This window comes from Bufo bufo, chromosome 3 (assembly GCF_905171765.1).
Source record: "Bufo bufo chromosome 3, aBufBuf1.1, whole genome shotgun sequence".
Classification (NCBI taxonomy): domain Eukaryota; kingdom Metazoa; phylum Chordata; class Amphibia; order Anura; family Bufonidae; genus Bufo; species Bufo bufo.
Genome location: NC_053391.1, coordinates 680,309,545 through 680,334,251, shown reverse-complemented (window position 1 = coordinate 680,334,251; position 24,707 = coordinate 680,309,545). Strand labels below are relative to the sequence as shown.

Sequence of the window (24,707 nt, the reverse complement as noted above, 5' to 3'; positions counted from 1 at the left end):
GGTATAACTGGCAGCACTGCATCACAGCTGCAATTAGCTGACTAATTGGTGCCTGCTCCAACGGCAGAAGTAGTACTGCTGTGACTAGTGGGGGGCCTGCTCCAACGGCAGAAGAAGTAGTACTGCTGTGACTAGTGGGGGGGCCTGCTCCAACGGCAAAAGAAGTAGTACTGCTGTGACTAGTGGGGGGGCCTGCTCCAACGGCAGAAGTAGTACTGCTGTGACTAGTGGGGGGCCTGCTCCAACGGCAGAAGTAGTACTGCTGTGACTAGTGGGGGGGCCTGCTCCAACGGCAGAAGAAGTAGTACTGCTGTGACTAGTGGGGGGCCTGCTCCAACGGCAGAAGTAGTACTGCTGTGACTAGTGGGGGGCCTGCTCCAACGGCAGAAGTAGTACTGCTGTGACTAGTGGGGGGCCTGCTCCAACGGCAGAAGAAGTAGTACTGCTGTGACTAGTGGGGGGGCCTGCTCCAACGGCAAAAGAAGTAGTACTGCTGTGACTAGTGGGGGGGCCTGCTCCAACGGCAGAAGAAGTAGTACTGCTGTGACTAGTGGGGGGTCTGCTCCAACGGCAGAAGTAGTACTGCTGTGACTAGTGGGGGGCCTGCTCCAACGGCAGAAGTAGTACTGCTGTGACTAGTGGGGGGCCTGGTCCAACGGCAGAAGTAGTACTGCTGTGACTAGTGGGGGGCCTGCTCCAACGGCAGAAGTAGTACTGCTGTGACTAGTGGGGGGTCTTCTCCAACGGCAGAAGAAGTAGTACTGCTGTGACTAGTGGGGGGTCCGCTCTACCGGCAGAAGTAGTACTGCTGTGACTAGTGGGGGGCCTGCTCCAACGGCAGAAGTAGTACTGCTGTGACTAGTGGGGGGCCTGCTCCAACGGCAGAAGTAGTACTGCTGTGACTAGTGGGGGGTCTTCTCCAACGGCAGAAGAAGTAGTACTGCCATGACTAATGGGGGCCTGCTCTAACGGCAGAAGTAGTACTGCTGTGACTAATGGGGGCCTGCTCTACCGGCAGAAGTAGTACTGCTGTGACTAATGGGGGCCTGCTCTACCGGCAGAAGTAGTACTGCTGTGACTAATGGGGGCCTGCTCTACCGGCAGAAGTAGTACTGCTGTGACTAATGGGGGCCTGCTCTACCGGCAGAAGTAGTACTGCTGTGACTAATGGGGGCCTGCTCTAATGGAAGAAGTAGTACTGCTGTGACTAGTGGGGGGCCTGATCTACCGGCAGAAGTAGTACTGCTGTGAATAGTGGGGGGGCCTGTTCTACCGGCAGAACTAGTACTGCTGTGACTAGTGGGGGGTCTGCTCTACCGGCAGAAGTAGTACTGTTGTGACTAGTGGGGGGCCTGCTCTAACGGCAGAAGAAGTAGTACTGCTGTGACTAATGGGGGCGTGCTCTAACGGCAGAAGTAGTACTGCTGTGACTAAAGGGGGCCTGCTCTAACGGCAGAAGTAGTACTGCCATGACTAATGGGGGCCTGCTCTAACGGCAGAAGTAGTACTGCTGTGACTAATGGGGGCCTGCTCTACCGGCAGAAGTAGTACTGCTGTGACTAATGGGGGCCTGCTCTACCGGCAGAAGTAGTACTGCTGTGACTAATGGGGGCCTGCTCTACCGGCAGAAGTAGTACTGCTGTGACTAATGGGGGCCTGCTCTACCGGCAGAAGTAGTACTGCTGTGACTAATGGGGGCCTGCTCTAATGGAAGAAGTAGTACTGCTGTGACTAGTGGGGGGCCTGATCTATCGGCAGAAGTAGTACTGCTGTGAATAGTGGGGGGGCCTGTTCTACCGGCAGAACTAGTACTGCTGTGACTAGTGGGGGGTCTGCTCTACCGGCAGAAGTAGTACTGTTGTGACTAGTGGGGGGCCTGCTCTAACGGCAGAAGAAGTAGTACTGCTGTGACTAGTGGGGGGGCCTGCTCTAACGGCAGAAGAAGTAGTACTGCTGTGACTAGTGGGGGGGCCCTGTTCTACCGGCAGAACTAGTACTGCTGTGACTAGTGGGGGGTCTGCTCTACCGGCAGAAGTAGTACTGTTGTGACTAGTGGGGGGCCTGCTCTAACGGCAGTAGTACTGCTGTGACTAATGGGGGCCTGCTCTAACGACAGAAGTAGTACTGCTGTGACTAATGGGGGGCCTGCTCCAACGGTAGAAGTAGTACTGCTGTGACTAGTGGTGGTGGTGGGGGGGGCTTTCTTTGAGTGGATTAGTAGTATTGTCCTGACTGCAGGTACGTAGTACTGCGATGACAAGTGGGAGACCTGCTATAACTATTGGGGAACAGAACTGTTGTGACTAATAAGGGGCCTGCTATGATTAATGGTAAAGTAGTTCTATTAGGACTAGTGTGGGGACCTGGTGCGAGTACCAGGACAGTAGCACTGCCGTAACTAGTAAGGGGTTTACTATGACCACTGTGAAAGAAGTACTGCCGTAACTAGTAGGGGGCCTGTCGTGACTCGTGGAGAAGCAGTACTGCCGTCTTCTAAAGACAGATTCCAGGCCGGGGAGAGGATGACTGTAGGACAGGGGAATACAAGCGATTGCTCCCTGTTATCAGCCATTCCAGCACTTACCTATGATCCAGTCATCCCCGGCCTGGAATGGCTGATTACAGGGAGCATTAGCTAGAATGCATATTCACAGAAAAAGGAGAGAAGACAAATGAATGGTTTCATTGTGGACTTTGCAGGAAGCCTCCAGCTGGAGATGGAACTACGAAAACCAGCAAGACATAATAGCATGCTAGGAGTAGTAGTACCACCACCTGTTCACAGTAAAGCTGTTATTATCAGGCCCGTGACGAAGACATTTTATTTCACTGCTACATAACATGGACCATACAGACCAGTAGGCCTGAGCTTAATCCCCGGACTTTCCTGACACCGCAGGCGGGGTTAGCAGAGAGACTCCCGGGGAAGGGAAGGGAAGGGAAGGAACTAAAGGCAAAAGGAAACCTAAGAACCCGTGAGACGTCAGAGAAGAAGAAAAAACATTATTATAGGATTCCTCTCACCTGAACCACTTTAGTAAATTCTTCATAAACGCGTTTCTTCAAGTGGGCCGCCATGGTTTACGATAGTTGGCCCTCTGCGGCTACTGTACTTCACGCAGAGCCTGCCGGTGAAAGATGTGTTTGAATGCTATGAATAAAGCTGGTTGGAGAAAAAAAAAAAAAAAAGTCGAAAGACATCAATCACGTGAGTTGGTGAAACCATAGAGATGGAGATTGGAAACTAGAGAATCCCGAGGTGCACTAGCTGTGTTCCTCCAGCCTTGTTCTCATAGCAACCATCTAATACCTGTTTGTTTATCTGTCTTCCTGTAGACAGGCTTTCGTTCCCTGTGGTATTTGGGCCTCCTGTTCTTACCCAGTCTGTAGATCGGCCTCTGTCACTCTCTGTGCTTTTCTTCTCATACTAAGGCCTTATTCGCACAGTCAGTGTTTGGTCAGTGATTTCCATCAGTGATTTTGAGCCAAAACACAGAGCAGGTGCAGATCTTTCCCTTTTACCTTATCTCTGTGTAGGATCCACTCCTGGTTTTGGCTCACAATCACTGATGGAAATCACTGACCAAACACTGACTGTGTGAATGAAGCCTAAGACCATATGTATTTTCCAGTCCCTAAAAAAGACGCCCGCGTGCATTCCGTTTTTTGCAGAACGGAACAGCTGGGCCCCCGATAGAACAGTCCTGTCCTTGTCCGTTATGCGGATAATAATAGGACATGTTCTATCTTTAAACGGAAATACGGAAACAGAATACACATGGAGTACCTGCCGTTTGTTTTGTGGATCCATTTAAATGAATGGTTCCGTATACGGAACGAATAAAACGGAACGTAAACGGAAAAAAATACGTTCCTAAGGCCTCTTGCACACAAACCTATTTTCTTTCTGTCTGTGCCGGGTTTTTTTGGCGGACCATATGCGGACCATTTTTTGGCGGACCACATTCATTTCAATGGGTCCACCAAAAATAACCCGGAAGGTACTCTGTGTTTATTCTATTTCCGTATATCCATTACGCTAACAGATAGAACTTGTCCTATTATTGTCCGCATTACGGACAAGGACAGGACTGTTCTATTAGGGGCCGGCTGTTCCGTGTGCAAGAGGCCTGATTGTCAATCAATTGATATAGAAATAAATAATCTACCTTTAGGGGGGCTCAAACCTTGTGGCCGCCGTCTGCCGGGCGCTGTGCCGCCATGCTGTGATCGGCACCGTTTACTATCTGCGTTTAGCTGCACTCAGTGTGAAGACCTGCAGACCCCCCCCCCCCCCCATCGACTATTAATAGGGTCCTTTAGGATCAGTCATGGTTTCTGTCATTTTAACAGCAAAAAAAAGTGCTGCACGCTGCGCTATACCTGCCGGGAACTGCTAATGGGGTCACCAGCGACAGTGTGAACAGAGCCCTCGTCAGTGCAGCTATTTGCTTGGCCATGTTTTTTAGTTTTCTCTCCATACATTGTTTTTGTAGTTATGGACAGATTTGTCTGCAGACTGGTTAGGGGCAGATTGTATACAGTCATATCCCGGAGGGGGGTCCTCTGCAGACTGGTTAGGGGCAGATTGTATACAGTCATATCCCGGAGGGGGGTCCTCTGCAGACTGGTTAGGGGCAGATTGTATACAGTCATATCCCGGAGGGGGGGCCTCTGCAGACTGGTTAGGGGCAGATTGTATACAGTCATATCCTGGAGGGGGGGCCTCTGCAGACTGGTTAGGGGCAGATTGTATACAGTCATATCCCGGAGGGGGGGGGGCCTCTGCAGACTGGTTAGGGGCAGATTGTATACAGTCATATCCTGGAGGGGGGGCCTCTGCAGACTGGTTAGGGGCAGATTGTATACAGTCATATCCCGGAGGGGGGGCCTCTGCAGACTGGTTAGGGGCAGATTGTATACAGTCATATCCCGGAGGGGGGGCCTCTGCAGACTGGTTAGGGGCAGATTGTATACAGACATATCCCGGAGGGGGGGCCTCTGCAGACTGGTTAGGGGCAGATTGTATACAGTCATATCCCGGAGGGGGGGCCTCTGCAGACTGGTTAGGGGCAGATTGTATACAGTCATATCCCGGAGGGGGGGCCTCTGCAGACTGGTTAGGGGCAGATTGTATAGTCATATCCCGGAGGGGGGGGCCTCTGCAGACTGGTTAGGGGCAGATTGTATAGTCATATCCCGGAGGGGGGGGCCTCTGCAGACTGGTTAGGGGCAGATTGTATACAGTCATATCCCGGAGGGGGGGCCTCTGAAGACTGGTTAGGGGCAGATTGTATACAGTCATATCCCGGAGGGGGGGCCTCTGCAGACTGGTTAGGGGCAGATTATATACATTCATATCCCGGAGGGGGGGGGGGGGGGGGGGGGGCCTCTGCAGACTGGTTAGGGGCAGATTGTATACAGTCATATCCCGGAGGGGGGGCCTCTGCAGACTGGTTAGGGGCAGACTGTATACAGTCATATCCCGGAGGGGGGGCCTCTGCAGACTGGTTAGGGGCAGATTGTATACAGTCATATCCCGGAGGGGGGGCCTCTGAAGACTGGTTAGGGGCAGATTGTATACAGTCATATCCCGGAGGGGGGGCCTCTGCAGACTGGTTAGGGGCAGATTGTATACAGACATATCCCGGAGGGGGGGGCCTCTGCAGACTGGTTAGGGGCAGATTGTATACAGTCATATCCCGGAGGGGGGGGGCCTCTGCAGACTGGTTAGGGGCAGATTGTATAGTCATATCCCGGAGGGGGGGGCCTCTGCAGACTGGTTAGGGGCAGATTGTATACAGTCATATCCCGGAGGGGGGGGCCTCTGCAGACTGGTTAGGGGCAGATTGTATAGTCATATCCCGGAGGGGGGGGCCTCTGCAGACTGGTTAGGGGCAGATTGTATACAGTCATATCCCGGAGGGGGGGCCTCTGCAGACTGGTTAGGGGCAGATTGTATAGTCATATCCCGGAGGGGGGGGCCTCTGCAGACTGGTTAGGGGCAGATTGTATACAGTCATATCCCGGAGGGGGGGCCTCTGCAGACCGGTTAGGGGCAGATTGTATACATTCATATCTCGGAGGGGGGGGCCTCTGCAGACTGGTTAGGGGCAGATTGTATACATTCATATCCCGGAGGGGGGGCCTCTGAAGACTGGTTAGGGGCAGAGTGTATACAGTCATATCCCGGAGGGGGGGCCTCTGCAGACTGGTTAGGGGCAGATTATATACAGTCATATCCCGGAGGGGGGGCCTCTGCAGACTGGTTAGGGGCAGATTGTATACAGTCATATCCCGGAGGGGGGGCCTCTGCAGACTGGTTAGGGGCAGATTGTATACAGTCATATCCCGGAGGGGGGGCCTCTGCAGACTGGTTAGGGGCAGATTGTATACAGTCATATCCCGGAGGGGGGGCCTCTGCAGACTGGTTAGGGGCAGATTGTATACAGTCATATCCCGGAGGGGGGGCCTCTGCAGACTGGTTAGGGGCAGATTGTATACAGTCATATCCCGGAGGGGGGGCCTCTGCAGACTGGTTAGGGGCAGATTGTATACATTCATATCCCGGAGGGGGGGCCTCTGCAGACTGGTTAGGGGCAGATTGTATACAGTCATATCCCGGAGGGGGGGGGGGCTCTGCAGACTGGTTAGGGGCAGATTGTATACAGTCATATCCCGGAGGGGGGGGGCCTCTGCAGACTGGTTAGGGACAGATTGTATACATTCATATCCCGGAGGGGGGGCCTCTGCAGACTGGTTAGGGGCAGATTGTATAGTCATATCCCGGAGGGGGGGCCTCTGCAGACTGGTTAGGGGCAGATTGTATACAGTCATATCCCGGAGGGGGGGCCTCTGCAGACTGGTTAGGGGCAGATTGTATACAGTCATATCCCGGAGGGGGGGGGGGCTCTGCAGACTGGTTAGGGGCAGATTGTATACAGTCATATCCCGGAGGGGGGGCCTCTGCAGACTGGTTAGGGGCAGATTGTATAGTCATATCCCGGAGGGGGGGCCTCTGCAGACTGGTTAGGGGCAGATTGTATACAGTCATATCCCGGAGGGGGGGCCTCTGCAGACTGGTTAGGGGCAGATTGTATACAGTCATATCCCGGAGGGGGGGGCCTCTGCAGACTGGTTAGGGGCAGATTGTATACAGGGAGTGCAGAATTATTAGGCAAATGAGTATTTTGACCACATCATCCTCTTTATGCATGTTGTCTTACTCCAAGCTGTATAGGCTCGAAAGCCTACTACCAATTAAGCATATTAGGTGATGTGCATCTCTGTAATGAGAAGGGGTGTGGTCTAATGACATCAACACCCTATATCAGGTGTGCATAATTATTAGGCAACTTCCTTTCCTTTGGCAAAATGGGTCAAAAGAAGCACTTGACAGGCTCAGAAAAGTCAAAAATAGTGAGATATCTTGCAGAGGGATGCAGCACTCTTAAAATTGCAAAGCTTCTGAAGCGTGATCATCGAACAATCAAGCGTTTCATTCAAAATAGTCAACAGGGTCGCAAGAAGCGTGTGGAAAAACCAAGGCGCAAAATAACTGCCCATGAACTGAGAAAAGTCAAGCGTGCAGCTGCCAAGATGCCACTTGCCACCAGTTTGGCCATATTTCAGAGCTGCAACATCACTGGAGTGCCCAAAAGCACAAGGTGTGCAATACTCAGAGACATGGCCAAGGTAAGAAAGGCTGAAAGACGACCACCACTGAACAAGACACACAAGCTGAAACGTCAAGACTGGGCCAAGAAATATCTCAAGACTGATTTTTCTAAGGTTTTATGGACTGATGAAATGAGAGTGAGTCTTGATGGGCCAGATGGATGGGCCCGTGGCTGGATTGGTAAAGGGCAGAGAGCTCCAGTCCGACTCAGACGCCAGCAAGGTGGAGGTGGAGTACTGGTTTGGGCTGGTATCATCAAAGATGAGCTTGTGCGGCCTTTTCGGGTTGAGGATGGAGTCAAGCTCAACTCCCAGTCCTACTGCCAGTTTCTGAAAGACACCTTCTTCAAGCAGTGGTACAGGAAGAAATCTGCATCCTTCAAGAAAAACATGATTTTCATGCAGGACAATGCTCCATCACACGCGTCCAAGTACTCCACAGCGTGGCTGGCAAGAAAGGGTATAAAAGAAGAAAATCTAATGACATGGCCTCCTTGTTCACCTGATCTGAACCCCATTGAGAACCTGTGGTCCATCATCAAATGTGAGATTTACAAGGAGGGGAAACAGTACACCTCTCTGAACAGTGTCTGGGAGGCTGTGGTTGCTGCTGCACGCAATGTTGATGGTGAACAGATCAAAACACTGACAGAATCCATGGATGGCAGGCTTTTGAGTGTCCTTGCAAAGAAAGGTGGCTATATTGGTCACTGATTTGTTTTTGTTTTGTTTTTGAATGTCAGAAATGTATATTTGTGAATGTTGAGATGTTATATTGGTTTCACTGGTAAAAATAAATAATTGAAATGGGTATATATTTGTTTTTTGTTAAGTTGCCTAATAATTATGCACAGTAATAGTCACCTGCACACACAGATATCCCCCTAAAATAGCTAAAACTAAAAACAAACTAAAAACTACTTCCAAAAATATTCAGCTTTGATATTAATGAGTTTTTTGGGTTCATTGAGAACATGGTTGTTGTTCAATAAAAAAATTAATCCTCAAAAATACAACTTGCCTAATAATTCTGCACTCCCTGTACAGTCATATCCCGGAGGGGAGGCCTCTGCAGACTGGTTAGGGGCAGATTGTATACAGTCATATCCCGGAGGGGGGGGCCTCTGCAGACTGGTTAGGGGCAGATTGTATAGTCATATCCCGGAGGGGGGGGCCTCTGCAGACTGGTTAGGGGCAGATTGTATACAGTCATATCCCGGAGGGGGGGCCTCTGCAGACTGGTTAGGGGCAGATTGTATACAGTCATATCCCGGAGGGGGGGCCTCTGCAGACTGGTTAGGGGCAGATTGTATACAGACATATCCCGGAGGGGGGGCCTCTGCAGACTGGTTAGGGGCAGATTGTATACATTCATATCCCGGAGGGGGGGCCTCTGCAGACTGGTTAGGGGCAGATTGTATACATTCATATCCCGGAGGGGGGGCCTCTGCAGACTGGTTAGGGGCAGATTGTATACAGTCATATCCCGGAGGGGGGGCCTCTGCAGACTGGTTAGGGGCAGATTGTATACAGTCATATCCCGGAGGGGGGGGCCTCTGCAGACTGGTTAGGGGCAGATTATATACAGTCATATCCCGGAGGGGGGGCCTCTGCAGACTGGTTAGGGGCAGATTGTATACATTCATATCCCGGAGGGGGGGCCTCTGCAGACTGGTTAGGGGCAGATTGTATACAGTCATATCCCGGAGGGGGGGGGGCCTCTGCAGACTGGTTAGGGGCAGATTGTATACAGTCATATCCCGGAGGGGGGGCCTCTGCAGACTGGTTAGGGGCAGATTATATACAGTCATATCCCGGAGGGGGGGCCTCTGCAGACTGGTTAGGGGCAGATTGTATACAGTCATATCCCGGAGGGGGGGCCTCTGCAGACTGGTTAGGGGCAGATTATATACAGTCATATCCCGGAGGGGGGGCCTCTGCAGACTGGTTAGGGGCAGATTATATACATTCATATCCCGGAGGGGGGGCCTCTGCAGACTGGTTAGGGGCAGATTATATACAGTCATATCCCGGAGGGGGGGCCGCTGCAGACTGGTTAGGGGCAGATTATATACAGTCATATCCCGGAGGGGGGGCCTCTGGATGGCGTCCATTAGGTTTGCACTGGAGCTGTGTACACAAAACGGCAGATATTTGATTATGAATTGATCTTTCCTTTTATTTTCAGACTACATGTATCAGACATGAGTTCAGAGGGGCGGCGTCGTTCCATGACGGACAGCCTCGGGCTGCGTTCACACCTGCGGCGCCTGACAATCCACTGACGTCGGAGGTTGTCATATTTCATGGTAAGCATAGTGCGGCGCTGTGTTTTCTGACAGCGCAACAGAAATGATCGTCCTTCAGCGCGGACAACCAGGCGCCATCAGCAGAGGATCCGGTGCTGCATTGTGGTTTAAATTTGAAAGGAACGCACATCAAACCGTATACGTGTTTTTACCGTATTCTTGCTTCCGGCTCCAAGAATTGCTGCCTACAGATAGGACACCATGTTTAATAGGACAGATCCATGTACAATTAAAAGGGGAACACTGGGCAAAACGGATACTGATGTCTTAGGGGCGGAGCATGACACCGGCTGACCTGTTACATGTGCGCTTGGCAGCTGACGGCATCTGTGTTGGTCCCATGTTCTTATGTGTCCGCATTGCTGAGAAAAATGATGTTTTAATATATGCAAATGAGTCTCTAGGAGCAACGGGGGCGTTACCGTTACTCCTAGAGGGTCTTCTCTTTTTGCAACTGCCGCGCCCCCTGACAGGGCCAGAAGCGATGACGTTCAAGATCTCCATCTGAAAATCCTCCTGCAGGCGCTGTGCGAAAAGAGCCTTAGGCCCCATTTCCAGATTCCATGCCAAAGAGCCGCCTATTGGTGGGCAGACTCAGGCTTCCATTGTTTTCAATGGGACGCAGAGCTGACCCAGGCGCGTCAAGCACGGACATGCCGTATAGTAATACTGTCTTTATTGCCCATGGCGACCAATCAAAGCCCAGCTTTCATTTCTCAGTCAGCTCTAGGAAAATGAAAGCCGCGCTCTGATTGGTTGCTATCGGCATCAGTCTCACTGTTAGGCCTCTTGCACACGACCGTATGTATTTTGCGGAACGGAACAGCCGGCCCCTAATAGAACAGTCCTATCCTTGTCCGTTATGCGGACAATAATAGGACATGTTCTATCTATTAGCAGAACGCAAATACAGAAACGGAATGCATTCCTTTTTTTTTGCGGAACCATTGAAATGAATGGTTCCGCATATGGAAACCCGCAAAAACCGAACGGAAATAAAATCTGGCCTAAGGGTACTTTCACACTAGCGTTGAAGTTTTCCGGTATTGAGTTCCGTCATAGGGGCTCAATACTGAAAAGAAAAAAAAACGCTTTTGTCAGTTTTGTCCCCATTCATTCAAAATGCATTTCGTTCCGTTTAGTTTCATTCCCAGACCGGAGAGCAAATCGCAACATGTATTTGCTTTCTGTCCTAGGAAAAACGGATCCGGCATTACCCCCAATGCAACTCAGTGGGGACGGATCCGTTTTCTCTGCCACAATAGAAAACAGATCTGCCCCCCGTTGACTTACAATGGATTTAGACGGATCCGTCTTGGCCATGTTAAATATAATACAACCGGATCCGTTCATAACGGGTGCAGACGGTTGTATTATCAGTAACGGAAGCATTTTTGCTGAACCCTGCCGGATCCAGTAAAAAGGCTAGTGTGTAAGTAGCTTTAGGCAGATGTGATGAATGAGGCCTCCGTAGTGCCACATGCAGGTGACCCAACCCACCGGGAAAACAAGAGAAAGGTCGATTTTGACAAAAGAAGCTTTATTAAAATATTTTTCCAGACGAAAACAGCAGACGTTCCGGTACACGTTCAGGTGACGCTGCATAGTGACACCGGGATCTCGATACAAGAATATCCCCTATGGCGGCTGTGGGGATCCTGTGAGGTTGATCAGTGCGGACTGGGACCTATAAAATGCTGCTCACCATGAGAGTCCTGGAGAGTAAAGGGGGCCTAAGGCGAAATGGCGCTAAAACCACCAGGATTTCTCCATCGTCTATGGGGGGGCAACAAAATGGAGTACGGCTTTAAAAAAAAAAATACAGCGGCGCTAATAAGAAAAACCCTGCAGCGATTAAAAAAATAAAAACACAATAAAAATCACTGGTGAAGATACCTTAAAGGGACTGTCCACTTTCTGCAGTGGTACAGAGGTAAACAGGCTGCGGCATCCATAGCTTTCTCAAGATGGCGGCTGTGTCTTCTATTATGCAGGGGCTGAGAGCATTTACATACAAGGAGGCGGATTCCCATCTCAAACATTTCCAATACGCCTTAAAGGAATTGTTCCCTCTTGGGGGGGGGTCACGTGACGTATAGGGTAGACTTCACCGCTACAGCCAGCCAGGTGACCCGCGTCAAAATGGAGGCAGGGAGACTGAAGATCTGCAGCGGTGGGGATCAGGAAGGCTGCCTGAGATGTCTAGTAGAAGACGTGAAGCCCACAGCCATCTATAGAACAGGGTCAACCCGACCCCCTCCTGCCAGATGTGCTCCGAACCATACTAGTGATAGGAAGCTATGGAGACAACGTAGCACGCCCCACATGACTGTTTCGGTGTTTGCAGCCAGAGCAGGCATCGAGAGGTAGGAATACCCCTTTAAGGACTTCCCTCCATGTACAGCAGTATTATCATGGGTCTCTTTTGACCAATAAGGGTAATATTATGGCACTTAGGGTGCAGTTTAAAGGGGTATTCCAATCACAGACAATGGCATATCGCTAGGATATGCACCCATTGTCTCATAGGTGTGGGTCTCACCTCTGGGACCCGCACGTACACAGAGAACAAAGCGGGGAACGTGGTGCGCATGCGCAGCCGCCCTCTATTCATTTCTATAGGGCCGCCGAAAATAGCCGAGCACTGGCTGGGCTATTTCCATCAGCCATATAGAAATGAATGGGAGCGGTGGGCGGTCATGCGCGGTGCGCTCCTATTCACTTGTATGGGGAGAGCGATTGGCGGTGGCCGGACCCCGGGAAACCCGAGATCCTCCAGCCTTCACTCTCCCCACTCTGTTCTCGGCGAATTGATCCCATTGCCTGTGATGGGAATACCTCTTAAAGGTATGCAGCCAATTACCAGGTGTTTTACCTGGATTGGCAATGTGTTTCTTGCCATGTTTCACCTGTGAAAACCGCACACATATACCCACATTGCCAAACCATGTGGAAAATGAGCTAAAAAAAAATAATTCTAAAGCAGAATGGTAGACTATTCTGAATCTATCTATCCAAGATTCATCTAGCCACCACTAGAGGGAGCTCATGACATATGGATTTATACAGCCACCACTAGAGGGAGCTCACAGCATATGGATTTATAGAGCCACCACTAGAGGGAGCTCACAGCATATGGATTTATACAGCCACCACTAGAGGGAGCTCACAGCATATGGATTTATACAGCCACCACTAGAGGGAGCTCACAGCATATGGAATTATACAGCCACCACTAGAGGGAGCTCACAGCATTTGGAATTATACAGCCACCACTAGAGGGAGCTCACAGCATATGGAATTATACAGCCACCACTAGAGGGAGCTCACAGCATATGGAATTATACAGCCACCACTAGAGGGAGCTCACAGCATATGGAATTATACAGCCACCACTAGAGGGAACTCACCGCATATGGAATTATACAGCCACCAATAGAGGGAACTCACCGCATATGGAATTATACAGCCACCACTAGAGGGAGCTCACTACATACAGATTATACAGCCACCACTAGAGGGAGATCACCGCATATGGAATTATACAGCCACCACTAGGGGGAGATCACCGCATATGGAATTATACAGCCACCACTAGGGGGAGCTCACAGCATATGGAATTATACAGCCACCACTAGGGGGAGATCACAGCATATGGAATTATACAGCCACCACTAGGGGGAGCTCACAGCATATGGAATTATACAGTCACCACTAGGGGGAGATCACCGCATATGGAATTATACAGCCACCACTAGGGGGAGCTCACAGCATATGGAATTATACAGCCACCACTAGGGGGAGCTCAGAGCATATGGAATTATACAGCCACCACTGGGGGAGCTCACCACATATGGAATTATACAGCCACCACTAGGGGGAGCTCACAGCATATGGATTTCTGCAGCTAGTACTTATCTCAATGGGAGCTGTATCAGTCTGTATGCAGAGAGCTCCACCTAGTGGCTGCCAAAAGCAGCGGTTATGACAATGTAGCAGTAATCAGGGGAAGCAGTTCAGTGCTGGTTCCCCTCCCACCAGGGGCCCCATAGAAGTCACCCGTCCTGCCTCACTGTTGGATATAGTTATGAGCATCAGTGCTAAAGACTTCATTGTATTTTTTTTTTTACCACCATGCGAATATAAACTTGTAGAAAAAGTCATAGGATTTGAATCTGAACACTTTATCGGTCACGTGAGGCGAGTACGATACTTTGTAGCCTTTGTCCTCAATGTCCACCTTGATACAATCAAGCAGGTCTGAGATTCCCGGAGATGCCTTCCACGGTCCAAACTTGACCACAGACTCCTTGTCCATGTCGAGAGTGTTCAGGGCGTCGTGACACTTGGAGGCGTCGTCCTCGGTCCTCACAATGCAAACAATGACATTGGAGTAGCGAGAGGCCACCACCTCCGCCCTGGCGATTCGGATCATCACCTCGATATTCTCGCTGTAGTTGGGAACACGTGCGAGGAATTGCTTTCTGCCGACCTGTTCCCCAAAGATTTCTGGATTCTCTTCCAACTTCTTCACCAATGACTCAATTTCATAGAACAAGGCCTCCTTGTAGACTTCCTGGATGTACTGAGTGGGCACTTGGCCGGAACGGAGGTACTCCAGGATGTAGCGGAAATATTTCCCCTCCCTGTCAATAAAGTACCTCCCCTCTGAGTCCGTGCGGAGCTTGGGCTGCCCACTGAACATCTCAAAAAGCCTGGACCCTTGATACTTCTTCAGTGTCCCAATAGTCGTCGTATAGATATCACCACCGATATTCAACTGCACCACGGGAGACATCTGCAGAAGATAGGAGAATATCAGATACAATACTACTGAACTGTAGTCACCTTGTGCTACCCTATACCCTCCTACAGAAGGGGTTATTCAGTTTGGACAATACGGGCTCACATTATTAGTTACCCTGCTAAAATTATGGGGTTTTCACTATAATAATACTGCTCCTATGTACAAGAATATAACTACTATAATACTGCCTCAAATGTACTGTACAAGAATATAACTTCTATAATACTGCTCCTATGTACAAGAATATAACTACTATAATACTGCCTGCTATGTACAAGAATATAACTACTATAATACTGCTCCTATGTATAAGAATATAACTACTATAATACTGCTCCTATGTACAAGAATATAACAACTATAATACTGCTCCTATGTACAAGAATATAACTACTATAATACTGCTCCTATGTACAAGAATATAACTACTATAATACTGCCTCCTATGTACAAGAATATAACTACTATAATACTGCCTCCTATGTACAAGAATATAACTACTATAATACTGCTCCTATGTACAGGAATATAACTACTATAATACTGCTCCTATGTACAAGAATATAACTACTATAATACTGCCTCCTATGTACAAGAATATAACTACTATAATACTGCCTCCTATGTACAAGAATATAACTACTATAATACTGCTCCTATGTACAAGAATATAACTACTATAATACTGCTCCTATGTACAGGAATATAACTACTATAATACTGCTCCTATGTACAAGAATATAACTACTATAATACTGCTCCTATGTACAAGAATATAACTACTATAATACTGCTCCTATGTACAGGAATATAACTACTATAATACTGCTCCTATGTACAAGAATATAACTACTATAATACTGCTCCTATGTACAAGAATATAACTACTATAATACTGCTCCTATGTACAAGAATATAACTACTATAATACTGCTCCTATGTACAAGAATATAACTACTATAATACTGCTCCTATGTACAAGAATATAACTGCTATAATACTGCTCCTATGTACAAGAATATAACTGCTATAATACTGCTCCTATGTACAAGAATATAACTGCTATAATACTGCTCCTATGTACAAGAATATAACTGCTATAATACTGCTCCTATGTACAAGAATATTACTACTATAATACTGCTCCTATGTACAAGAATAAGAATATAACTACTATAATACTGCTCCTATGTACAAGAATATAACTACTATAATACTGCTCCTATGTACAAGAATATAACTACTATAATACTGCTCCTATGTACAAGAATATAACTACTATAATACGACCCCTATGTACAAGAATATAACTACTATAATACCGCTCCTATGTACAAGAATATAACTACTATAATACTGCTCCTATGTACAAGAATATAACTACTGTAATACTGCCCCTATGTACAAGAATATAACTGCTATAATATTGCTCCTATGTACAAGAATATAACTACTGTAATACTGCCCCTATGTACAAGAATATAACAACTATAATACTGCCTCCTATGTACAATAATATAACTACTATAATACTGCTCCTATGTACAAGAATATAACTACTATAATACTGCTCCTATGTACAAGAATATAACTACTATAATACTGCTCCTATGTACAAGAATATAACTACTATAATACTGCTCCTATGTACAAGAATATAACTACTATAATACTGCTCCTATGTACAGGAATATAACTACTATAATACTGCTCCTATGTACAAGAATATAACTACTATAATACTCCTCCTATGTACAGGAATATAACTACTATAATACTGCTCCTATGTACAGGAATATAACTACTATAATACTGCTCCTATGTACAAGAATATAACTACTATAATACTGCTCCTATGTACAAGGATATAACTACTATAATACTGCCTCCTATGTACAAGAATATAACTACTATAATACTGCTGCTATGTACAAGAATACAACTACTATAATACTGCCTCCTATGTACAAGAATGTAACTACTATAATACTGCTCCTATGTACAGGAATATACCTACTATAATACTGCTCCTATGTACAAGAATATAACTACTATAATACTGCTCCTATGTACAAGAATATAACTACTATAATACTGCCTCCTATGTACAAGAATATAACTACTATAATACTGCTGCTATGTACAAGAATATAACTGCTATAATACTGCTCCTATGTACAAGAATATAACTGCTATAATACTGCTCCTATGTACAAGAATATAACTGCTATAATACTGCTCCTATGTACAAGAATATTACTACTATAATACTGCTCCTATGTACAAGAATAAGAATATAACTACTATAATACTGCTCCTATGTACAAGAATATAACTACTATAATACCGCTCCTATGTACAAGAATATAACTACTATAATACTGCTCCTATGTACAAGAATATAACTACTATAATACTGACCCCTATGTACAAGAATATAACTACTATAATACCGCTCCTATGTACAATAATATAACTACTATAATACTGCTCCTATGTACAAGAATATAACTACTGTAATACTGCCCCTATGTACAAGAATATAACAACTATAATACTGCCTCCTATGTACAAGAATATAACTACTATAATACTGCTCCTATGTACAAGAATATAACTACTATAATACTGCTCCTATGTACAAGAATATAACTACTATAATACTGCTCCTATGTACAAGAATATAACTACTATAATACTGCTCCTATGTACAGGAATATAACTACTATAATACTGCTCCTATGTACAAGAATATAACTACTATAATACTCCTCCTATGTACAGGAATATAACTACTATAATACTGCTCCTATGTACAGGAATATAACTACTATAATACTGCTCCTATGTACAAGAATATAACTACTATAATACTGCTCCTATGTACAAGGATATAACTACTATAATACTGCCTCCTATGTACAAGAATATAACTACTATAATACTGCTGCTATGTACAAGAATACAACTACTATAATACTGCCTCCTATGTACAAGAATGTAACTACTATAATACTGCTCCTATGTACAGGAATATACCTACTATAATACTGCTCCTATGTACAAGAATATAACTACTATAATACTGCTCCTATGTACAAGAATATAACTACTATAATACTGCCTCCTATGTACAAGAATATAACTGCTATAATACTGCTCCTATGTACAAGAATATAACTGCTATAATACTGCTCCTATGTACAAGAATATAACTGCTATAATACTGCTCCTATGTACAAGAATATAACTGCTATAATACTGCTCCTATGTACAAGAATATTACTACTATAATACTGCTCCTATGTACAAGAATAAGAATATAACTACTATAATACTGCTCCTATGTACAAGAATATAACTACTATAATACCGCTCCTATGTACAAGAATATAACTACTATAATACTGCTCCTATGTACAAGAATATAACTACTATAATACTGACCCCTATGTACAAGAATATAACTACTATAATACCGCTCCTATGTACAATAATATAACTACTATAATACTGCTCCTATGTACAAGAATATAACTACTGTAATACTGCCCCTATGTACAAGAATATAACAACTATAATACTGCCTCCTATGTACAAGAATATAACTACTATAATACTGCTCCTATGTACAAGAATATAACTACTATAATACTGCTCCTATGTACAAGAATATTACTACTATAATACTGCTCCTATGTACAAGAATATTACTACTATAATACTGCTCCTATGTACAAGAATATAACTACTATAATACTGCTCCTATGTACAAGAATATAACTACTATAATACTGCTCCTATGTACAAGAATATAACTACTATAATACTGCTCCTATGTACAAGAATATAACTGCTATAATACTGCTCCTATGTACAAGAATATACTGTAACTGCTCTGATTTGTAGGACTCTGCATCCACCCTTCAGATCCTGGCAGTCGGCGGTATGATGTAGTCAGTGTGATTAAGGGTCCTGGCACATTATATCAGTAAGTATCAGTCTCTTATCTCAGTTCTTCAGTTTCGACAAAGTAAGATAATTCCTCCTCCCAGTTTCTCTCGGTGACTAGCACTGGCCATAGATGTACAGCTCACTCCGCTGATTGCTGCGGTAGTATACAGAATGACGACGCTTATCTCTCATGGCGCTACAAAAGAATCTGCCCCACCCCATCTAATGTATGTACAAGAGCGCCCCCTAGGAGTCGGATGTTGTCAGCATTTTTGTGCGAGGGGTTTTCACAGTCAACTACCAGTGACCTAAAGCATATCCTTGTACAATAGGGCAGAGCAGGTAATGCGGGTTTATGGGACTACAACTCCCTCCGGAACACCCAATCTGTCAGTCAACATCTCACTTTCCCTTATTCTAAGAATTTTCCACCACCGCTGAGAAGGTTTCCGCTCCCACAGCTGGCGGTGAATGGATCAACGCCTTACGACACGAAACCCACGGGAAAAGCAATCAGCAAATAGTGTGAGGGCGGACGCTCTCATGGGAAATCAGACCATTAGATATACACTGCTCAAAAAAATAAAGGGAACACTTAAACAACACAATGTAACTCCAAGTCAATCACACTTCTGTGAAATCAAACTGTCCACTTAGGAAGAAACACTGAGTGACAATCAATTTCACATGCTGTTGTGCAAATGGGATAGACAACAGATGGAAATTATAGGCAATTAGCAAGACACCCCCAATAAAGGAGTGGTTCTGCAGGTGGTGACCACAGACCACTTCTCAGTTCCTATGCTTCCTGGCTGATGTTTTGGTCACTTTTGAATGCTGGCGGTGCTTTCACTCTAGTGGTAGCATGAGACGGAGTCTACAACCCACACAAGTGGCTCAGGTAGTGCAGCTTATCCAGGATGGCACATCAATGCGAGCTGTGGCAAGAAGGTTTGCTGTGTCTGTCAGCGTAGTGTCCAGAGCATGGAGGCGCTACCAGGAGACAGGCCAGTACATCAGGAGACATGGAGGAGGCCGTAGGAGGGCAACAACCCAGCAGCAGGACCGCTACCTCCGCCTTTGTGCAAGGAGGAACAGGAGGAGCACTGCCAGAGCCCTGCAAAATGACCTCCAGCAGGCCACAAATGTGCATGTGCCTGCTCAAACGGTCAGAAACAGACTCCATGAGGGTGATATGAGGGCCCAACGTCCACAGGTGGGGGTTGTGCTTACAGCCCAACACCGTGCAGGACGTTTGGCATTTGTCAGAGAACACCAAGATTGGCAAATTCGCCACAGGCGCCCTGTGCTCTTCACAGATGAAAGCAGGTTCACACTGAGCACATGTGACAGACGTGACAGAGTCTTGAGACACCGTGGAGAACGTTCTGCTGCCTGCAACATCCTCCAGCATGACCGGTTTGGCATTGGGTCAGTATTGGTGTGGGGTGGCATTTCTTTGGAGGGCCGCACAGCCCTCCATGTGCTCGCCAGAGGTAGCCTGACTGCCATTAGGTACCGAGATGAGATCCTCAGACCCCTTGTGAGACCATATGCTGGTGCGGTTGGCCCTGGGTTCCTCCTAATGCAAGACAATGCTAGACCTCATGTGGCTGGAGTATGTCAGCAGTTCCTGCAAGATGAAGGCATTGATGCTATGGACTGGCCCGCCCGTTCCCCAGACCTGAATCCAATTGAGCACATCTGGGACATCATGTCTCGCTCTATCCACCAACGTCACGTTGCACCACAGACTGTCCAGGAGTTGGCAGATGCTTTAGTCCAGGTCTGGGAGGAGATCCCTCAGGAGACCGTCCGCCACCTCATCAGGAGCATGCACAGGCGTTGTAGGGAGGTCATACAGGCACATGGAGGCCACACACACTACTGAGCCTCATTTTGACTTGTTTTAAGGACATTACATCAAAGTTGGATCAGCCTGTAGTGTGACTCCAAATCCAGACCTCCATGGGTTAAAAAATTTGATTTCCATTTTTTAATTTTTGTTTGATTTTGTTGTCAGCACATTCAACTATGTAAAGAACAAAGTATTTCAGAAAAATATTTAATTAATTCAGATCTAGGATGTGTTATTTTTGTGTTCCCTTTATTTTTTTGAGCAGTGTAGTATTATAATGCTACAGAAAAATTATACCGCCATAAGGTGCCCGAAACAGTTCTACACAGCGTATACAATAGCACCATACAATGAGAATATAACAGTGCCTTACAATACCGCCAAACATCAGTACCACGCTGTCTGCACAATACTGCCACACGCTTGCAGTATCATAGAGCCATAATGGGAAAAAGTATAGATAGCAGTACCTAACAGTGTCCTCATATATAACAGTACCACACATAATAGTGCCATGCAGTGTCCACATAGTAGCACCGTACAGCACCAACATTAAACGTCATATCTAATGAGCACAAGTACCTACCATATAATGTCTACATAATACTGCCATAAAATGCCTACACAGTAGTACCATACAGTGAATGCCTAACAAAGCCGAAATAATACCTCCATACAGTGGCAAATAGCAGTGCCATCTATGTCCGTCACTATACTGCCTATATAATAGTGCTATAACGTGAAACATACAATGCCTTACAATATCAGTACACTACAGTGTCCTCACACTACGTATAACAGTACCAAACAAGGCCTACATAATAGTGCCACACAGCTGTACCGTACAGCACCTAAATAATAAAACTGCCATATATACTGAACACAAACACTCACAATACAATGTCTACATAACACCGCAATAGAGTGAACACCCAACAATGCCCAAAGGATACCACAGTACAATGACGTGTAGCAGTACCATCTACTTCCTACTGCCACATACAGCCTATATAATAGTGCTATAATGTGAAACACAGTACCTCACTATATGGCAGTACAATACACTGTCCATCATAATAGTGCCAGACAGTGCTCACATAGTAGCACCTACATAAAACGGTCATATACAATGAAAATAAGTACTCACAGCGGGACGGATCCGTTTTGCAGCCCATAGACTTCCATTATGACGGAAGACATTCCGTCATTGAACTGCGTTATGGTCCGTGGTAACGGAATCCATAACGCAATTCTGCTTTTACCACAAAACGAAGCGTGAACGAATTTCAAAATATGATATTCACTCATCTCTAGTATAGAATAAACATAACAGCGCCACAAAATACTCAACAGAACAGCGATAAAAAAAATATACTATGGTGTGCGCAAACACCTACCAATACATGGTGTAAATACTACCGTCATATGGTGCCCAACTACAAACACAATACAGTGGATTGTAACGGTACCGCACACTGCCTACATGATACAGTCTACAGCGGACACAAAGCAGCGCCATACTGTGCTCCTATAATATAGCTGGTGCCTTGTCATAACAAATAAAACACGCTGTACCGGGGAAGAGAGGGGGCCCGAAATTTGGGGGGTACGTCTCCAGCCTCCCTCACGGATAAGATGTCCATAGCAATCAATTAATTGCAACCCCCAAACTGCACAGAGAAATCAAAAGCAGATTGCCGATTGGTCGCTACAGGGAGACCTAAGACCCAACATGCTCTGCGTGCAGTCCTACCAGGGGCCCCTCAGTTAGTGTCCAGTCACTCAGGGCCCCGACATTTATGGAATAAAACACAGACTAGAAAGGGCGACGGAAACCTCAATGGAGAATCGATGGGGGCTCTGTAGACGGGGAGGAGGGCGACGATGGGGGCTCTGCAGACGGGGAGGAGGGCGACGATGGGGGCTCTGCAGACGGGGAGGAGGGCGACGATGGGGGCTCTGCAGACGGGGACGATGGGGGCTCTGCAGACGGGGACGATGGGGGCTCTGCAGACGGGGACGATGGGGGCTCTGCAGACGGGGAGGAGGACGACGATGGGGGCTCCGCAGACGGGGAGGAGGACGACGATGGGGGCTCCGCAGACGGGGAGGAGGGCGACGATGGGGGCTCCGCAGACGGGGACTCTGTAGACGGGGACGACGGGGGCTCTGTAGACGGGGACGACGGGGGCTCTGCAGACGGGGACGACGGGGGCTCTGCAGACGGGGGCGACGGGGGCTCTGCAGACGGGGACGACGGGGGCTCTGCAGACGGGGACGACGGGGGCTCTGCAGACGGGGACGACGGGGGCTCTGCAGACGGGGACGACGGGGGCTCTGCAGACGGGGACGACGGGGGCTCTGCAGACGGGGACGACGGGGGCTCTGCAGACGGGGACGACGGGGGCTCTGCAGACGGGGACGACGGGGGCTCTGCAGACGGGGGCTCTGCAGACGGGGACGACGGGGGCTCTGCAGACGGGGACGACGGGGGCTCTGCAGACGGGGACGACGGGGGCTCTGCAGACGGGGACGACGGGGGCTCTGCAGACGGGGACGACGGGGGCTCTGCAGACGGGGACGACGGGGGCTCTGCAGACGGGGACGACGGGGGCTCTGCAGACGGGGACCATGGGGGCTCTGTAGACGGGGACCATGGGGGCTCTGTAGACGGGAGCACTAGTTGGGGGGGATTTGTACACAAAATGAACATCTTTTCAGCAGATATCAGTAATTTCTTCATACAACCCCCATCATCCACTTCCTGTCAGGCATATTATTATAGGGGCAGCCGCACAGGACCCGTGCACTCCTCCAATTACTGACAACCCCCAGAATCTAAAAGGAGGACGCTTGGTGGACTACAAGTCCCAGCATTTCTCCACCACACACACTCATGAGGTGAGTTACATGTGACACAGGGATCTTGTCTGAGGAGCTGACTACTACCCCCGACAGACACAAGTCAGTAATCCTACTATAAAGTATAGGGAAGCCGGCTGGGAGTTGTAGTGCTGACGATACTCACGCTCTGCAGGGGGCTGGTGACCTGCTTGCCCGTGCCCCTGTGCTCGATGACGCTCATGTTGGCAGCGCTGTGGCCCCTGGCTCTGTGGCTGTCTGGGGCCCGGAGTGATTTTTCTTTTTTCCCCCCGGAGCCCTCCCTGCGTGACAGGTGGAAAGGAGGCGGCGCCGGAAGCGTGACGTCATCGCGGCCCCGCCCCCTCCACAGATGTGCTGGAGACTGAGCGTCTTTCTGTGGGTGGACTACAACTCCCAGCATGCTGGGCGCTGTAACGATGCAGTGCACTGCACACTGCCACATACAGTCTGTGTGCTACCGGCTGGTAGGTGTATAGGGAAGATACAGCCGCCGTGTATAGGGTTGTATTCACACAGGTTTTTAGTCTAGTTTTCCGACATATTTGCGGCAAAGCACCAGATTCAGATGCTAACTTAACCCCTTAAGGACCGAGCAATTAATATTTTTTTCACTTTTTTCATTTTTTTTTTTTTACTTTCTGCCTTCCTTTTTTGCAGGAACAGTTGTATTTTTTAATGGCGCCATTTAATATTGGAAAAAAATTCTAAATGGGGTGGAATTGTGGGGAATAAAAATGCATTTCCAGCACAGTTTTATGGGTTTTGTTTTTACAGCGATGCCACATTTATATTGTTTTTATTGTGCTTTAATAATTAAAAAGAATAAAAACTCCCAAAAAAAAAAAGACATTTTTATTTTCATTTTTATTTTCATCGCCATATTCTGACCTCCATAACTTTTTTAGAGCTCATGCACACGTCCGTATTTTCATTCCGTGTCTGGTCCATTCCCGTGCGCGGAACCATTCATTTCAATGGGTCCGCAAAAAATACCCCACACCTATACTTAGAAAGGAGGGTGCACTGTGCATGCGCAGCCGCACTACATTCATTTCTATGAGAGCGCTGGCTCGGCTATTTCCATCAGCCCCATAGAAGAGAATGAAGCGGCGGTCGCGCTTGCGCAGTGGGCTTCCCGTTCATTTCAATAGGACTAAAGAAAACAGCTGAACGCATCTCTTCATCTATTTTCGGCACGCTCATGGCAGCGTATACGCGC

General features: G+C 47.4%; 2 protein-coding genes and 1 long non-coding RNA gene across 4 annotated transcripts in view; all 3 read right to left on the bottom strand.

Moving 5' to 3' along the window:
* The window catches only part of INTS4 (integrator complex subunit 4), a 30,639-nt gene extending 27,510 nt beyond the window's left edge, over positions 1-3,129 (bottom strand). Inside the window, exon 1 of one of the 2 annotated variants that reach the window (XM_040426410.1) lies at positions 3,025-3,129. In XM_040426410.1, coding sequence (XP_040282344.1) covers positions 3,025-3,078 — 54 coding nt within the window. In that variant the 5' untranslated portion in view covers positions 3,079-3,129. The remainder of the gene's footprint in view (positions 1-3,024) is intronic. The other variant, XM_040426411.1, reaches the window with a different exon arrangement.
* Positions 3,130-11,518: 8,389 nt separating this feature from the next.
* Positions 11,519-13,476, bottom strand: LOC120996487. Its single transcript, XR_005777791.1, has 3 exons — positions 13,433-13,476; positions 12,502-12,508; positions 11,519-12,056 (listed from the first exon to the last, which is right to left on the bottom strand). It is a non-coding gene; the product is annotated as an uncharacterized LOC120996487 (long non-coding RNA).
* Positions 13,477-13,769: 293 nt separating this feature from the next.
* KCTD14 (potassium channel tetramerization domain containing 14) lies at positions 13,770-23,788 on the bottom strand. Its single transcript, XM_040422651.1, has 2 exons — positions 23,634-23,788; positions 13,770-14,784 (listed from the first exon to the last, which is right to left on the bottom strand). The coding sequence occupies exons 1-2, from the start codon at positions 23,688-23,690 to the stop codon at positions 14,113-14,115; spliced, it is 729 nt and encodes a 242-aa protein (XP_040278585.1). The 5' UTR covers positions 23,691-23,788; the 3' UTR covers positions 13,770-14,112.
* Positions 23,789-24,707: the final 919 nt, after the last annotated feature.